General features: G+C 42.3%; 1 protein-coding gene across 1 annotated transcript; it reads right to left on the reverse strand.

Moving 5' to 3' along the window:
• Positions 1-529: 529 nt before the first annotated feature.
• On the reverse strand, positions 530-19,084 carry LOC106574376 (kynureninase). The gene is made up of 12 exons (XM_014150231.3): positions 18,920-19,084; positions 12,882-13,006; positions 11,922-12,044; positions 11,745-11,816; positions 11,354-11,413; positions 11,010-11,156; positions 6,001-6,099; positions 5,650-5,723; positions 5,506-5,558; positions 5,172-5,257; positions 4,651-4,884; positions 530-894 (listed from the first exon to the last, which is right to left on the reverse strand). The coding sequence occupies exons 1-12, from the start codon at positions 19,068-19,070 to the stop codon at positions 766-768; spliced, it is 1,353 nt and encodes a 450-aa protein (XP_014005706.2). The 5' UTR covers positions 19,071-19,084; the 3' UTR covers positions 530-765.
• Between the last annotated feature and the right edge of the window lie 260 nt (positions 19,085-19,344).

The raw sequence follows: 19,344 nt of genomic DNA on the forward strand, positions 1-19,344 counted from the left end.
GAATCCAGGCTCACTGTTGGCTGGGCTCCCGCTTGTGCCATCAAACCCCTGCAACTTACCCAGAACACTGCAGCCCGCCTAATTTTCAACCTCCCCAAGGTCTCTAATGTCACCCCACTGCCCTGCACACTCCACTGGCTTCCAGTCAATGCTCGCATCCACTACAAGACCATGGTAATTGCCTACGGAACAGCAAGCGAAACTGCCCCTATCTACCTTCAGGCTCTGCTCATACCCTTCACCCCGACCGAAGTATTCTGTTCTGCCACCTCTGGTCTATTGGCCCTCCCACCCCCACAGAACGGCAGCTCCGGCTCAACCCAGTCCAAGCTTTTCTCTGTCCTGGCATTTTAATTTGCATGTGAGTTGTAGTTTCATGTGTTTATTGTATTTTGATGTGTATTGTTGATCTATACAGAGCTCATCTGGAAAAGAGACCTTGGTCTCAGCATTGACTCCCTTTCAAAATAAAGGTTAAATTAAATAAAAATCATAAATGCAGAAGCTCATCTTGAATTGAGATTCACAGTAATTTACTATTTGCTTTTATTTGACAGTGTATAGTAACAAACTTGTCTCACTAAATTATTCCAACCAATTTTGTTTTACTGAGTAGCCTAGGCAAAGCATATTGCAATTCTTTAGGACAGTAGTTCAGAAGACCTGTCAGTGACTCCAGCACATTGTCGATAAAAACAGGCTGTTTTTATACTGCACTGACAAAAATACTCTGAAAGGTGGGGTAATAATAAAAGACTGTTTCTATCATTCTTGTAGTTCTTTGCTGGCAGCCAGAGATGATCCTAGAACAGTGATGAAGCGGTGTATGTCACTAAAGGAGTTGTAGAGGGGCACCGGAGCGATGCGCAGAATGTTGGGTTCCCTCATGTCACACTGAGATTGCATGGAGAGAATAGATCAAAACAGCAATAGTCAATTACAAAACATAGATTAAAATCTATGTCTGTATAATCATGCATAAAGCATTTATACTGACCAAAAATAAAACATGCAACAATTTCAAAGATTTTACTGAGTTACAGTTCATAGAAGGAAATCAGTCAATTGAAATAAATTAAATTATACCCTAATCTATGGATTTCACATGACTGGGCAGGGGCCCAGCCATGGGTGGGCCTGGGAGGACATAGGCCCACCCACTGGGGAGCCAGGCCCACACACTGGGGAGCCTGGCCCAGCCAATCAGAATGAATTTTTCCCCACAAATGGGCTTTATTACAGACAGACGATCCTGCAGGTAAAGAAGCTGCATATGGAGGTCCTGGGCTGGGGTGGTTACACGTGGTCTGCGGTTGTTTAATCAGCTTCTTGATATGCCACACCTGTCAGATGGATGGATTATCTTGGCAAAGGAGAAATGCTCACTAACAAGGATGTAAATAAATTAGTGCGTATGGAAAATTTCTGGGATCTTTTATTTGAGCTCGTGAAACACGGGACCAAGACTTTACATGTTGCATTTATATTTTTGTTCAGCATACATATTAAGAACGTGTGTTCCGTACCCAAATTACATGTAAACCCACATCTGGACTGAAAAGCATGGTCAATGGATATTTTTTTTTTAAATGAATTTGTAATTTATTTTAGACAGCACTTTTCAGTCCAGACTAGCCTTAATATGGGTCTGGGAAACTCGTCAATACTGTACTACTATTGTAAACAGCAAAAAAAGAAACGTCCCTTTTTCAGGACCCTGTCTTTCAAAGATAATTCATAAAAATCCAAACAACTTCACAGATCTTCATTGTAAAGGGTTTAACCTGATATGGGTGGGGGCAGTATTTTCACGGCCTGATGAAAAAAACGTACCCGATTTAAACTGGTTACAACTCTTGCCCAGAAATGAGAATATGCATATTATTAGTAGATTTGGATAGAAAACACTCTGAAGTTTCTAAAACTGTTTGAATGGTGTCTGTGAGTATAACAGAACTCATATGGCAGGCACAAACCTGAGAAAAAGTCAACCAGGAAGTGGAGGATCTGAGAATTGTAGTTCTTTCTAGTCCCTTTCGAAACTACAGTATCTGTGGGGTTACGTTGCACTTTCTAAGGCTTCCATTGGCTGTCTAAAGCCTTCAGAAAGTGGTTTGAGCCTTCTCCTGTCACTGGGCAGAGTATAGGAGCTCAGTTACTGAGTGGTCTGCTGGCAACAAAGGGATTGGATATGCGCGGTCCCATCGAGCTCGCGGTTTTTTCTTTTTCTCCATGAATGAATACGCTATTGTCCGGTTGGAATATTATCGCAATTTTACGTTAAAAATACCATAAAGATTGATTTTAAACAGCGTTTGACATGCTTCTAAGTACGGTAATGGAACATTTTTACTTTTTGTGTCTCGAATTGCGCTCGCGCGTTAGCCTTTGGATAGTGACCTGAACGCACGAACAAAACAGAGGTATTTGGACATAACTATGGATTATTTCGAACAAAAACAACATTTCTTGTGGAAATTGCTGTCCTGGGAGTGCATTCTGACAAAGATCAGCAAAGGTAAGAGCATATTTCTAATACTAATTCTGAGTTTAGGTTGCCCCGAACTTGGCGGGTGTCTGTATAGCTTTCTGTGATGACGAGCTATGTACTCAGAATATTGAAAAATGTGCTTTCTCTGTAAAGCTATTTTAAAATCTGACACAGCGGTTGCATAAAGGAGTTTTGTATCTATAATTCTTAAAATAATTGTTATGTATTTTGTCAACGTTTATGATGAGTATTTTTGTAAATTCACCGGCAGTTTTTGGTGGGAATACATTTTCTGAACATCACACGCCAATGTAAAATGCTGTTTTTGGATATAAATATGAACTTGATCGAACAAAACATACATGTATTGTATAACAATGTCCTAGGAGTGTCATCTGATGAAGATCATCAAAGGTTAGTGCTTCATTTAGCTGTGTTTTGGGTTTTATTGACACATGTCCTTGCTTCGAAAATGGCTGTGTGGTTATTTTGGTCTATGTACTCTCCTAACATAATCTAATGTTTTGCTTTCGCTGTAAAGCCTTTTTGAAATCGGACAATGTGGTTGGATTAAGGAGAAGTGTATCTTTAAAATGGTGTAAAATACTCGTATGTTTGAGAAATTGAAATTATTGGATTTTTTGAGGTTTTGTATTTCGCGCCACGCTGTTCCATTGGATATTGGCTAGGTGTTCCGCTAGCGGAACGTCTGTCCTCAACAGGTTTTAAACACCGTTTCCCATGCTTGTTCAATGAACCATAAACAATGAATGAACAGGCACTTGTAGAGCGGTCATTAATACACTAACAGCTTACAGACAGTAGGCAACTAAGGTCACAGTTATGAAAACTTAGGACACTAAAGAGGCATTTCTACAGACTATGAAAAACACTAAAAGAAAAAAAGATGCCCAGGGTCCATGCTCATCTGCGTGAACGTGCCTTAGGCATGCTGCAAGGAGGCATGACGACTGCAGATGTGGCCATGGCAATAAATTGCAATTTCCGTACTGTGAGACGCCTAAGACAGCGCTACAGGGAGACAGGACTGACAGCCGATAGTCCTCGCAGTGGAAGCCCACGTGTAACACCTGCACAGGATCGGTACATCCGAACATCACACCTGCGGGACAGGTACAGGATGGCAACAACAACTGCCCAAGTTACACCAGGAACACACAATCCCTCCATCAGTGCTCAGACTGTCTGCAATAGGCTGAGAGAGGCTGGACTGAGGCAGGTCCTCACCAGACAGGCAGGTCCTCACCAGCATTCACCGGCAACAACATCGGCTATGGGCACAAACCCACCGTCGCTGGACCAGACAGGAATGGCAAAAAGTGGTCTTCACTGACGAGTCACGTTTATTTCTCACCAGGGGTGATGGTCAGATTCACGTTTATCGTTGAAGGAATGAGCGTTACACCGAGGCCTGTACTCTGGAGCATGATCGATTTGGAGGTGGAGGGTCCGTCACGGTCTGGGGCGGTGTGTCACAGCATCATCAGTTGCTTGTTGATGAGCTTGTTGTCATGAGCTTGTTGTCATTGCAGGCATTCTCAACGCTGCGTTACAGGGAAGACATCCTCCTCCCTCATGTGGTAGGCTGCAGGCTCATCCTGACATGACCCTCCAGCATGACAATGCCACCAGCCATACTGCTCGTTCTGTGCGTGATTTCCTGCAATTCAGGAATGTCAGGGTTCTGCCATGGCCAGCAAAGAGCCCGGATCTCAATCCCATTGAGCACGTCTGGGACCTGTTGGATCAGAGGGTGAGGGCTAGGGCTACTCTCCCAGAAATGTCCGGGAGCTTGCAGGTGCCTTGGTGGAAGAGTGGGGTAATATCTCACAGCAAGAACTGGAAAATCTGGTGCAGTCCATGAGGAGGAGATGCACTGCAGTACATAATGCAGCTGGTGGCCACACCAGATACTGACTGTTACTTTTGACCCCCCCCCCCCTTTGTTCAGGGACACATTATTCAATTTCTGTTAGTCACATCTCTGTAGAACTTGTTCAGTTTATGTCTCAGTTGTTGAATCTTGTTGTGTTCATACAAATATTTACACATGTTAAGTTTGCTGAAAATAAACGCACTTGACAGTGAGAGGACGTTTCTTTTTTTGCTGAGTTTAGTATATATATGAAGCCACTCACAGCGACGCCCCTCTTCTCCAGCTCCTGGAATACGGCTGCGATGGGGACAGAGAAAGAGAGGGAGAGTTGGCAGCCTCGTTCTTCAGGGTGGGAGGGAGTGATGATATGGACGTAGGGCTTGTGAGGCTGGGACTCGTCCTTGTTGTAGTAGTGCTGGATCAGACACTCCAAGTAACCCGTCAGAAGTCTGGACTTCTTCCTCAGAGCTGCTATACTGGTCCTAAAGATTGACAACTAATCAGTTATTGCCAGGGCTGGGCTCCATTCCATTTCAATTCCAGTCAATTCAAAAAGTAAACCAAATTCCAATTCCAAATTCTCCTAATTGAAAAACACTGAAGAGAATTTGAATTTCACTGTACTTCCTGGATTGACTGGAATTGACCCCAACCCTGCTTATTATAACAGTTATAACCTTTTACAGGTCACTTTTAAACTCCATGATTAGAGAGATAAGTACGAACATGTTCTATTATCTGCTATATGAAATAGATATGAAAAACCAAAATGGTTCCAGTCACCTCTAAACTAGCTTGCAGTGGACACACCAGCAGGATGGGTTGGTTTGATAGCCGAAAGCCACTTATACCAGGCAGTAGATCAATTTCTATGGTAAGAAAAAATGTAGGATGTTCGTGATGAATTCATTTGGGTTCTGGCTTGAGTGAAAGGGTGAAATGATCACAGTATAACCTATTTTCTGTAATACCCTAATATAACCACAAGATGTAAGTGTAAATCAAGCTTCATGGATATCTCTGCTTAGAGACCAACAGCGCCAACTTGAAGCAACATTCTGTAATGTGTCCCAGTATAGGGAATAAAATGAGAACATGATCACAAATATGTTGATACCATTATCCATGCGGAACCTTGTTTTCAAGTTATGTCCCCACCATCCCGTGAGCCTGAGAGAGAAAGTAACAAGTAGTTAAAACATAACGTAGTCAACACGCAATATGAACACAAATCTGAGCTGCACTGCACTGTCATACTCACGCAGGCTTGACTGTATGTGTATTCTTCTCATGGATAAAAGCTCCAGCCAGTCCACCAGCTCCAGAATTCACATACTACACATGAATACAAATAACTCTTACCAACACATTGCATAGTTTGTCTGCCTATTTTCTACAATATTGAAGACCAATGATAATCTACAATATTTGAAATGGGCATCGATAACAACTGCAAGAAAATAATTGTTGGCAATATTAAGCTAGAACAAGTACATTTCTACCCTACATATTGTTGTCTTCCTGTGTCAGCAGGTGTTGGACAGGAAACAGAGTGAAGCCACTGCCAGCAGTTCATTTGCCTTGATTTCGCCACACAAACCCCAATGCTGACCTTGTAGGAGCACAAGCAGGCAAAGTCCACTCCCCAGTCATGCAGTTTCAGCTCTGCATTGCCCACTGCGTGTGCACAGTCGAATCCAACGTAGCAGCCCTGTGGGAAGAACAAAAACGCACCGTCATGCCAGATGCTAAGGGCAGCAGGCCGGAGCTGTGCAGTCAGGACACATCAGAGGCAGTTCATCAGCGTGTGTGTGTCTGTGTGTGTTTGTTTGCCTGTGTGTGTGTGTGTTCGTTTGCGTGCGTGCATGTCTTTTTAAGACAAGCTTAATAAATTATTCATGTATTCCTAGTGGGGGTATTATTCTGAGGATCATTAGGACTCTGACTAAGTCTGGTTGTTTTGATTGCCCTGCTAAATGTGACAGAGAGGGAAGGCGGGGGGGGGGGGGGGGGGGGGGGGTGTGTGTGTGTGTGTGTGTGTGTGTGTGTGTGTGTGTGTATGGTTTGACATCTCCTGTGTGTCAACATTTAGTTCCTTGTCAACACACTGCTATTTATTTGACAAATGTCATTCTCCGCATGTAGTGAATTGGAATGGGCATCATACACTTGCATGAGGTGAACGCAGACAAATCCGGCGAACCAATCATGTCAAATTGTTACACATCCCTGACAACAGAGGACGCTGTTGGAGCAGCTGTTGTGTCTGACAAAATGCTTTTTTTTGTTTTAAATAACATGCTTCATTAACTCAAAAGCCAATGTTAATAGTAACATTATACACTACATAGAAGCATGATCAAATAAGTTGACTATACACAATGGCCATTATCCATTATAAACAGGGGTTGAATTAGGAATACAGTGGAGCCCCTCTAACACTAATCCTAGGTTCATGTTCACATCCTGGTTCAACTCTAACCCTCAACCACAATTCGAAGCTTCATATCCACATCCCTGTTCAACCCTAGCCATAGCCTTATCCACAACCCTAACCCTAGTTTAGCTCTCTTCACGACAACAGACACAGGTTGGTTCTTTGAAACGGGTGTTTATTGCATTGCACGACTTTTTCTCCGATGCATCCACGTTACGCCGTGAGAACTATATGTTTGAATGAACACAGTAACGTTGATAAATTATAGAGTACTGAAACAAAGAAATACAAATGGCGCTCGGCGCAACAATACAAATGGCGCTTGGCGCGACAATACAAATAGAACTTGGCGCGACTATAAACAAAGTTCTATAGGTTGAACAAAATACCTCGTTGGCTGCTTGTCCTGAAAAGAGGTTCTTGAATCCTTAAAGTCCCTTGAAAGTCCCTTTACTGTCTTTCTTAGCCTCTGCCATCAACAATTATGACTCAGACTAAGATCTGCTTATTAAGTTAGATTGCACACAGTCAATTAACAAATTCCGTAGCAGTAACACAACAGACAACGTTAGTTCCGGGATGGAACATAAAAACACAAACAATGGCCTAACGTTAATTTACCTGTTACATCACATTTAAATTATTATCTATACATCAATAAATCATTTATTTATTTACTACATCAAATAAACCTTGAATTATGTATTAATCATGTATAGTGAACACAGCATCTATGTAACAACACTTACACCTAGCTTCATATCCACATCCCTGTTCAACCCTAACTTCAACCACAACCCTAATCCTAGCTTCATGTCCCCATCCCGGTTAAACCCTAACACTAGGTTCATCTCCACATCCCAGTTCAACCCTAACTTCATGTCTACATCCCAGTTCAACCCTAACCCTAGCTTCATGTCCACATCCCAGTTCAACCCTAACCCTAGCTTCATGTCCACATCCCAGTTCAACCCTAACCCTAGCTTCATATCCACATCCCTGTTCAACCCCAACTTCAACCACAACCCTAACCCTAGCTTCATGTCCACATCCCAGTTCAACCCTAAACCTAGCTTCATATCCACATCCCTGTTCAACCCTAACTTCAACCACAACCCTAAACCTAGCTTCATGTCCACATCCCGGTTCAACTCTAACCCTAGCTTCATGTCCACATCTTGGTTCAACCCTAACCCTAGCTTCATGTCCACATCCTGGTTCAACCGTAACCCTAGCTTCATGTCCACATCCTGGTTCAACCCTAAACCTAGCTTCATGTCCACATCCCAGTTCAACCCTTATCCTAGCTTCATGTCCACATCCCAGTGCAACCCTAGCCTCATGTCCACATCCCAGTTCAACCCTAACCCTAGCTTCATGTCTACATCCCAGTTCAACCCTATACCTAGCTTCTTGTCCACATCCCAGTTCAACCCTAAACCTAGCTTCATGTCAACATCCCAGTTCAACCCTAACCCTAGCTTCATGTCCACATCCCAGTTCAACCCTAACCCTAGCTTCATGTCCACATCCCAGTTCAACCCTAATCCTAGCTTCATGTCCACATCCCAGTTCAACCCTAACTCTAGCTTCATGTCCACATCCCAGGTCAACCACAACCCTAACCCCAACTTTGCATAACCCTAACCTCAACTATAGCCATATGTTCAAACCTAACCCTAACCTTGGTTTATCCTATTTTTCTCTTCAAAACCTTAAAATTGCTGGAGCTTGGCTCCGTCTGTTTCTCCTTTTGACCCAAGGGGCAGGACCCCAAGTTTTTTTTATTTGGCATTTATGATTATATAGATAACAGGTAGAAGGTAGAACACACACGGATCCCCCACCAAATCAACAACCCCCATGCTCTAACAGAGCCCCACCCTAAAACCAGACTTAAAGCAGACATGATATAGAATGAGTAATATAATCAAATAGTAAAAAAAATACAAAGATAAGACAAAAAAGTTTAAAAAAGAGTACAAATACTTATACAAATTCTAATTTGGGTTGGTTTATGTAGTTAGCTGGGTCTTCTACAAAGGATAGGAAAGGTTGCCAGATATTATAAAATGTAATAGCAGATCCCCTAACGGAGTAGAGTATTTTCTCGAGCTTGAGATGTTGCATAACTTTCTTTATCCAATGGTTAAAATCAGGAGGAAACCGATCCATCCACTTAAATAGTATAAGACGTCTAGCTAGAAGAGAAGTAAATGCCAGCATGTTGCCCACAGAACTGTTTAGAGGGGCCTCCTGTGGTGCCACTCCGAATAATGCAAAAAAGCCAGAAGGTTCTATAAGTCTAGAAAACGTCAAAAAAAATTGATATCCAGAAATCTGTCAATTTCGGGCATGTCCAAAACGTGTAATAAAGTAGCAGGAGCCTGCTTACATTGGTCACAAGTGGGATCTATTTCTGGTCTAATCTTGGATCATTTTGCCTTTGACCAATGCAGCCTATTAACTGTTTTAAATTGCATTACAGCATGTCTTCGACATATAGATTAAACATGTATTCTCTGAAGCATACTCTGCCAAGTTTCGTCTGAAAGTTGTTCACCTAAATCCTCTTCCCATTGGTTCTTAAGAGAGTTCAGGGAATCAAGATTGTGCGAGTATAATAACACATAGATCAAGCTTATGCCCCCTTTGATATAAGGGTTCACTATAAAAAATAGAATCTAGAAGGAAAGTAGGCGGGTGTGACTCCAGCCCAATTTAACCACTGACTATAAACAAAGACTCATCCATTTCACTTCTTTGTCGCAATGTAGTGACAGTATCACAGTTTAGACACCAGAGAGCAGTGTTACTCCCTTGACCATCTAAATTGAACCTTCTTTAAACTCCATCAAGATAATGTTGGAGTACCCTCCAAGGAGTGGGATCATGAAATAGATTCAGCCGCAGGCTGATTTTTTTCTTGAGCGGTGGGTCAGAGGCTGGAACTTAATAATTACAAATAATTTGTAGACTACAAATTGACCACAAGAAGCCCAAATAGAGATAACATTTGATTAAAACATTAAAGCAGACGGGCAGGTAGTGTTCTCCTGGCATCCACCAAACCCAGATTAATCCGTCGTACTGCCAGATAGTCAAGCGTGACTATCTGGCAGAGAACACGTTTTCACTGCTACAGAGTCCAATGGCAGCGAGCTTTATAGCACTCCAGCCAATGCTTGGCATTGCGCATGGTGATCTTAGGCATGGGTGCGGCTGCTCGGCTATGGAAACCCATTTCATGAAGCTCCCGACAAACTGTTCTTGTGCTGACGTTGCTTCCAGAGGCAGTTTGGAACTCGGTAGTGAGTGTTACAACTAAGGACAGGCGATTTTCACTTGCTTTTCAGCACTTGGTGGTCCCGTTCTGTGAGCTTGTGTGGCCTACCACTTCGCGGCTGAGCCATTGTTACTCCTAGTTGTTTCCCCTTCACAAAAAAAGCACTTACAGTTGAACAGGGCAGCTCTAGCAGGGCAGAAATTTGACGAACTAGGCCTCCCGAGTGGCGCAGCGGGTTAAGGCACTGCATCACAACAGATCTGGGTTTAATAACGGGCTGTGTCGCGACCGTGAGACCCATGAGACCCATTTCCTCCAACACATTGGTGTGGCTGGCTTCCGGGTTAAGCGAGCAGTGTGTCAAGAAGCAGTGCGGCTTGGCGGGGTCGTGTTTCGGAGGACGCACGGCTCTCGACCTTCGCCTCTCCTGAGTCCATACGGGAGTTGCAGCAATAGGACAAGACTAACTACCAATTGGATCTCACGAAATTGGGGAGAAAAAGAGGTTAAAAAAATACGACGGTGCCACGATGATAGTCACTGAGCACTTCAGTAAGGCCATTCTGCTGCCAATTTGTGTCTACGGAGATTGCATGGCTCTCTGCTCAATTTTATACACATCAGCAACAGGTGTGGCTGAAATAGCAAAATCCACTAATGTGAAGGGGTGTACTGTCCACATACGTTTGTATATATAGTGGTTGGTGGGCGTTGTGGAACCCTGCTCTAAGGGGATTTGTAAAGGGTTTAGAAGTAGTATATAGACAATTAAGAATTAATTCAAAAGTTGAAATAACATTTCCCAAAAAGACTCACCCCTTTAAAAACACAAAATGTTAGGGTCTCACTGCAGGCGAGAAAAAGACAGTGAGGAGTGGTTCTAAAGTAGCCATTTTACCTTCTTCTGCCCTGCTTTAGTGATGGCGACCATATCAAAGAACTGTCCGGTGTAACACTGCACTCCACTGAACAGGACCACTGCAATGGAATCTCCCTCCTTTTCTATCGTGTCCAGAATGTCCTCAGCTCTCAGCACCTCCTCGCCCTGACAGGTAAAAAAAAAAACACAGCAGTTGATCAGGGTATATAACATGTCACTTTTAATAACTGTTAATAAACTATTTCTCAACACTCAATTGTACTCTTTATACTCAATGTCATTGGGTACCTTGAAAGGTGCAAATAAAATTTATTATTTAAGTCCTATTCCCCAAAGGCGATTATAGAAAAAGACTAGTTTACCGGTCTGGGCTTCATGAACAGCATGCTCTGCTCAACTGGATCTGAGATTCCACAGCATAACTGAAGAAATTACACATGATGAACATGGTAAAAAAAAAGTGGGTCAATTTACCCCACTCTCCTCCACCAACACAGAGACAACAGATAACATCTAGTGGAAATAACAACAGTGGACTATTCTATTACGACAGGGTAAATGATGAAGAGTAGGCCCTGCACACTTTCAAGTATTATACAACTGTCAAAAGGTGTCTTTTTAGGGCAAAAAACATGAATTATGGTTGAAACGCAGTTGAAGAATGCAAATGACTTTGAACACAAAATGACCTGCAGTCATTACACCAACATCCTGTAGTTTTTAAACAAGTTCTGTGTTGTTTGAATTACTCACATGGTCTGAGGGGAAAGCCTTGTCCTCAAGAAGGATTTTGGGACGTTTTGCTGTAGGTTTGTAAAAAAACAGCTGTAAAGCAAATATATAACATGTTGTTAATGTAAAGTCTCGGTATATAATGTATAGCGTATGTTTACGTTTGGGGATTTGTATAAAGGTTTGACATTATCTTACCAGCAGAATATGCAGAATAACTGTTAACCCGTTCATCGAGGCAACCTCCTCAGCTTTAGCCCCTGTTCGCACGTACGCACGCAAACACACAGGATATTTAATTCCCATTGCTCTGATATAACTTTAGAACACATTTTTACCTAATAGCATTTAAGCTATCACAACCTACATTTTCCAAAGTACATTTTCCACACAAAAAAAGGCATCTGAGGTGCATGCATAATGGCCTTCAGTTGTTTGGTTTGGTTGTACTTTGCACTCTGCAAAAGATGGCACAATGCCAGGGTGCAATTACCTTTTAAAACCAGTCACAGATAGGAGGTCTCCCTGTCAAACATTTTCAACAGCCGGACAGAACGATAATAACGTATCAGAATTACCTGACAATTTAACCATGGATGTTATGAGAGCTGGAAATTACAGGCTTTTAACAGTGCTTTATGAAAAAGGGAACAATCACCATATAGGGAACCGTGATGACTGTGTATTGAAACCATTTGTTCGCATATCAGTGCAAAATGCCTGTAAAGGTGCCAACATGCATCGTTAAATAGCCCCATCTCAGCCCTAGCTCATGTTAACTATTATGATCATACAACTAACATAGAACGTTAAATGGTAATGCATTGTATTTGATAATGCATTGAACATGTGTTATTGTATGAACTTACCAACCACATTTGCCATGAGTTCCTCTATATTGTTCTCCGCCCAGGCCCAAGGTCGAGAGCCTTGTACATGGCCATGAACCCCCCTGTAAAACAGAACACATTAAACAATGCTCACAGCTACAAGGATAGGATACACATTTCACAGATAGGACAATAGCTTTAAAAGAGAAAGGTTCAGGGGGGACATGTCATCCTCAAATGACCATCACTGTACTTGAAATAGTCGACTAAAACTTTAGCTGATTCAGTGTCATAAAGCGGACAATGGGGGAAACGTTGAGTGAACAACTTGTGTTTTAGCCCATTTATCCAACTCCTCGTCAATGTACTTCTTGGCCATTTTGGGCTGGAGGCCAAGTGAGTTCCCCACAAAGTAAATGCATTCCTTTGTGCCATCCACAAGCGTAAGGTCAGCTAAGGTAACATTAACAGTGCATTAGCACAATCGATCCACACATTTTTACTAAGAAGTTTCCCTGCATTGTTCAAATCCCGGCATACTTCTTGACCCCATAAAGATGCTTTTGTTTCACAGTTGAAGAATATGTCATTAAAATGATTCAACTTTAAAACACTTAGTTAGCTAAATGAAAGTGCTTAGTCATCTCCTTTTTTCAGCTCAACCCATATGTTATGAGCATCTCGCTTCCAGCTATAATACATATCCCAGCAGCAAATATTTTCTGACCACATTATACCCGACCAGGGAGGCCGTTTCCTCACTGTATGTAGGATCTTGTAGACCTACATGTACAGTTGAAGTCGGAAGTTTACATACACTTTGGTTGGATTCATTAAAACTCGTTTTTCAACCACTCCACAAATTTCTTGTTAACAAACTATAGTTTTGGCAAGTCGGTTAGGACATCTACTTTGTGCATGACACAAGTAATTTTTCCAACAATTGTTTACAGACAGATTATTTGACTTATAATTCAATGTATCACAATTCCAGTGGGTCAGAAGTTCACATACACTAAGTTGGCTGTTCATCCTTGGGAGCAATTTCCAAACGCATGAAGGTACCACGTTCGTCTGTACAAACAATAGTACGCAAGTATAAACACCATGGGACCACGCAACCGTCATACCGCTTAGGAAGGAGACGCGTTCTGTCTCCTAGAGATGAACGTACTTTGGTGTGAAAAGTGCGAATCAATCCCAGAACAACAGCAAAGGACCTTGTAAAGATGCTGGAGGAAACAGGTATAAAAGTATCTATATCCACAGTAGAACGAGTACTATATCGACATAACCTGAAAGACCGCTCAGCAAGGAAGAAGCAACTGCTCCAAAACCCCCATAAAAAAAGCCAGACTATGGTTTGCAACTGCACATGGGGAAAAATATCATCCTTTTTGGAGAAATGTCCTCTGGTCTAATGAAACAAAAATAGAACTGTTTGGCCATAATGACCATCGTTATGTTTGGAGGAAAAAGGGGGAGGCTTGCAAGGCAAAGAACACCATCCCAACCGTGAAGCACAGGGGTGGCAGCATCATGTTGTGGGGGTGCTTTGCTGCAGGAGGGTCTGGTGCACTTCACAAAATAGATGGCATCATGAGGAAGGAGAATTATGTGGATATATTGAAGCAACATCTCAAGACATCAGTCAGGAAGTTAAAGCTTGGTCGCAAATGGGTGTTCCAAATGGACAATGACTCCAAGCATACCTCCAAAGTTGTGGCAAAATGGCTTAAGGACAACAAAGTCAGGGTATTGGAGTGGCCATCACAAAGCCCTGACCTCAATCCTATAGAAAATGTGTGGGCAGAACTGAAAAAGCGTGTGCGAGCAAGGAGGCCTACGAACCTGACTCAGTTACACCAGCTCTGTCAGGAGGAATGGGCCAAAATTCAGCCAACTTATTTTGGGAAGCTTGTGGAAGGCTACCCGAAACATTTGACCCAAGTTAAACAATTTAAAGGCAATGCTACCAAATACTAATTGAGTGTATGTAAACTTCTGACAGACTGGAATTTGATGAAAGAAATAAAAGCTGAAATAAATCATTCTCTCTACTATTATTCTGACATTTCACATTCTTCAAATAAACAAGTGATCCTAAATGACCTAAAACAGGGAATTTTTACTAGGATTAAATGTCAGGAATTTTGAAAAACTGAGTTTAAATGTATTGTATGTAAACTTCCGACTTCATCTGTATACAGTAGGAAGAGCAAAACCATTTTGATGATTTCTGGTATACAGTATCAACAATATAAATCAATCCCAGCACATTTTCGGACTCATTCAGCAGTTTTTACCTGATGAAGTACAATAGTATTGGAAATTCATGTTGAAAGTTCCATTTACATTCCTAAATGATGCTGTCGCTGCTTCTTCATGACAAGTCATTAATAAATAGCCCAATGTCAAGACAGTTTTAAAGTGTACAAATAAATAACCAATATGCAGAAACAGTGTGATATATTGAAAACCTAAGCATATAATGTACTATCTACACATACTGCTGTGATAAAGTATTTGCCCCCTTTTTGATTTTCTCTTTTTTTGCATATTTTTATACTGAATGTTATCTCTTCTTCAACTAAAACCTAATATATGATGAACATGAGTTTACAAATAAATTAAAATATACATATTTTATTTAATTAACAAAGTTATGCAACACCCAATTCCCTTGTGTGAAAAAGTAATTGCCCCCTAACACTCAATAACTACTCGTACTGTCACGTCCTGTAGTTTGGTCAGGGCGTGGCAGGGGGTGTTTGTTTTATGTGTTTTGGGGTTTTTGGTTTATGTTCTATGTTAGTATATTTCTATGTTTGTTCTAGTGTGTCTATTTCTATGTTTAAGTTTCTTGGGTTGACCTTCAATTGGAGGCAGCTGTTCCTCATTGCCTCTAATTGAAGGTCCTATTTAGTAGGGGTGTTTTTCCATGGGTTTTGTGGGTAGTTGTTTCCATGTATTGTCAATGTAGCTTACAGGACTGTTTTTCGTCGTTTGTTTAGTATAAGTGTTTTTGTTTGTGTTTTCTTCAATAAAAGAAGATGAGCATTCACAAACCCGCTGCATTTTGGTCCACTCAATACAACGATTGTGACACATACTGACAGGTTGAAAACATGGCAGTTGATCAGGGTACATAAATGTCCATTTTAATAACTGTTAATAAAATATTTCTGAACACTCAAGTGTCCATGTGTATCATCTCATCCAAAAAGTTGACTCAAGTTTTCCAAAAAGCACCTGGATGATCATCGAGACTCTTGGAAGAATGTTCTATGGACAGATGAGTCAACAGGATAACTTTTTGGACGACATGGGTCCCATTATGCCTGATGAAAACCAAACACCGCATTCCACAGTAAGAACCTTATACCAACGGTCAAGCATGGTGGTGGTAGTGTGATGAATTGGGGATGCTTTGCTGTCTCAGGATGTCACTAGAAAAAATATTAAAATGTTTGTAATAAAACAAAAAAATTATTTACAAGCAAAACCAGCCAAGATGACAATTTGTTCTTCACCTGTGGACTGTGCCTTAATCGAAGAACCATGAAATCTGTTCTTTATCAGAGAATTCTACAGGAGAATGTCAGGCCATCCATCTGTGAGCTGAAGCTGAAACGCAGCTGGGCAATGCAGCAAGACAATGATCCAAAACACACAATCAAGTATGCATCAAAATGGCTAAAAAGCAACAAATTTGAAGTTTTGGAACGGCCTAGTCAAAGTCCAGACCTAATCCCAATTGAGATATTGTGGCAGGACTTGAAACGAGCAGTTCATGCTTGAAAACCCACAAATGTCGCTGGGTCCAAGCAGTTCTGCATGTAAGAGTGGGCCACTGTTGAAACTACCACAACTCAAAAAACATCACTGCTTAGAGGACAACCTGCAGTACAGTCAGCTACATTTTGGAATGTTGAATTTTGATAGAGGGGTCACCAAAACAGAGAGAAACAGCAACACTGTTTTGGGGCTCCCGAGTGGCGCAGCGGTCTAAGGCACTGCATCTCAGTGCAAGAGGCGTCACTACAGTCCCTGGCTCGAATCCAGGCTGTATCACATCCAGCCATGTTTGAGAGTCCCATAGGGCGGTGCACAATTGGCCCAGCGTTGTCCAGGTTTGGCCCGGGGTAGGCCGTAATTGTAAATAAGAATTTGTTCTTAACCGACTTGCCTAGATAAATAAAACCTTAAATAAAATAAATCCCTCCTATCGATTATAACATTTAAATTATTTGGCAAGAGATGGGGAGATGAGGTTGCACGTCCTGTGAAAAGGTGTAGCGCTGTTTAAACTAACACGACTCAAAGGCCCCACGGAAACTTGAATAACTTATACACGGTTGGTTAGACAAGAACTTGTAGAAGGCTTATGTCTATGTTTTGCCACGGCGGATGTTGATTTTGGGAGGCTGCCCTCATGGAAAAGGAAACAAACAAACTATTTTTTCTGTTAGTTAACTTCAACGAATCACGACACACCATAGGATATCAACAGTGACAACGGTTCGCTGCTATTTGCGTGATACTTTGACTGTCAAATCAGTGTATTGGTGTGTGGCCAGCGACATTTACAGAGACAGCCCCGAATTATCAGTGCAATTTGAGAAACAATACCTGCGTTCTTAATCATGGAACGCCCAGCACGTATGACAAAATCAAAAGTACAAAACTAAAGATATTGATATGTTATAAGCAATTGATTTTGTGTCATGTTAACTATAAAACTGTTTTACGAACATCACCAATCTGAGGTAAAAAGCATGTGGCATTCCATCCAATTCGATGTGGTCAAAACGTCAGCTTGCGTAAAGTAGTGCAATATACACTGCTCAAAAAAATAAAGGGAACACTAAAATAACACATCCTAGATCTGAATGAATGAAATAATCTTATTAAATACTTTTTCTTTACATAGTTGAATGTGCTGACAACAAAATCACACAAAAATAATCAATGGAAATCCAATTTATCAACCTATGGAGGTCTGGATTTGGAGTCACAGTCAAAATTAAAGTGGAAAACCACACTACAGGCTGATCCAACTTTGATGTAATGTCCTTAAAACAAGTCAAAATGAGGCTCAGTAGTGTGTGTGGCCTCCACGTGCCTGTATGACCTCCCTACAACGCCTGGGCATGCTCCTGATGAGGTGGCAGATGGTCTCCTGAGGGATCTCCTCCCAGACCTGGACTAAAGCATCCGCCAACTCCTGGACAGTCTGTGGTGCAACGTGGCGTTGGTGGATGGAGCGAGACATGATGTCCCAGATGTGCTCAATTGGATTCAGGTCTGGGGAACGGGCGGGCCAGTCCATAGCATCAATGCCTTCCTCTTGCAGGAACTGCTGACACACTCCAGCCACATGAGGTCTAGCATTGTCTTGCATTAGGAGGAACCCAGGGCCAACCGCACTAGCATATGGTCTCACAAGGGGTCTGAGGATCTCATCTCGGTACCTAATGGCAGTCAGGCTACCTCTGGCGAGTACATGGAGGGCTGTGCGGCCCCCCAAATAAATGCCACCCCACACCATGACTGACCCACCGCCAAACCGGTCATGCTGGAGGATGTTGCAGGCAGCAGAACATTCTCCACGGCGTCTCCAGACTCTGTCACGTCTGTCACATGTGCTCAGTGTGAACCTGCTTTCATCTGTGAAGAGCACAGGGCGCCAGTGGCGGATTTGCCAATCTTGGTGTTCTCTGGCAAATGCCAAACGTCCTGCACGGTGTTGGGCTGTAAGCACAACCCCCACCTGTGGACGTTGGGCCCTCATACCACCCTCATGGAGTCTGTTTCTGACCGTTTGAGCAGACACATGCACATTTGTGGCCTGCTGGAGGTCATTTTGCAGGGCTCTGGCAGTGCTCCTCCTGCTCCTCCTTGCACAAAGGCAGAGGTAGCGGCCCTGCTGCTGGGTTGTTGCCCTCCTACGGCCTCCTCCACGTCTCCTGATGTACTGGCCTGTCTCCTGGTAGCGCCTCCATGCTCTGGACACTACGCTGACAGACACAGCAAACCTTCTTGCCACAGCTCGCATTGATGTGCCATCCTGGATGAGCTGCACTACCTGAGCCACTTGTGTGGGTTGTAGACTCCGTGTCATGCTACCACTAGAGTGAAAGCACCGCCAGCATTCAAAAGTGACCAAAACATCAGCCGGGAAGCATAGGAACTGAGAAGTGGTCTGTGGTCACCACCTGCAGAACCACTCCTTTATTGGGGGTGTCTTGCTAATTGGTTTTCCTACACATACGATAATAATATCATGACACTCCACAGACTGCTATGGGGAGACGGAGAAGCAACTAGCCAGTGCATAAAAAGCCTGCTTGCTATTTTACTTACAAGGAGGGAGTTCTGCAACTTTGGGTAATAGAAACGGTTCACGTAGATGCTTTAGTTCGTCGTGATTGTCCAGATATGTGGCTACTTCATTCGATGTCTGGCTGCATCCCAGCAGAGTAGAGACGTGCTCCAGAACCTTGCGCGGAGACATGGCGTCAAATGGGTCCATTACTGAAGTTGAAAAAAGGAAAATGATTTAGAGTAATATGTAATTTACAAATAGTTATCAAACGAAGCTAGTCCTACAGTATGTATACTATCTACACAGTCTATATACCCACCTCAAATGTTTTGACAGGTTGGCTAAATTACATTTATGCACGAAACAACTGCCTGCATTCCATAGTTCAATATATTCAATTATGACAATTCAAAGTGGAGAAACAATTAAATAATTAGGTAATTACCAGATAATGCAAGTATTT

This window comes from Salmo salar, chromosome 16 (assembly GCF_965601325.2).
Source record: "Salmo salar chromosome 16, fSalSal1, whole genome shotgun sequence".
Classification (NCBI taxonomy): Eukaryota; Metazoa; Chordata; class Actinopteri; order Salmoniformes; family Salmonidae; genus Salmo; species Salmo salar.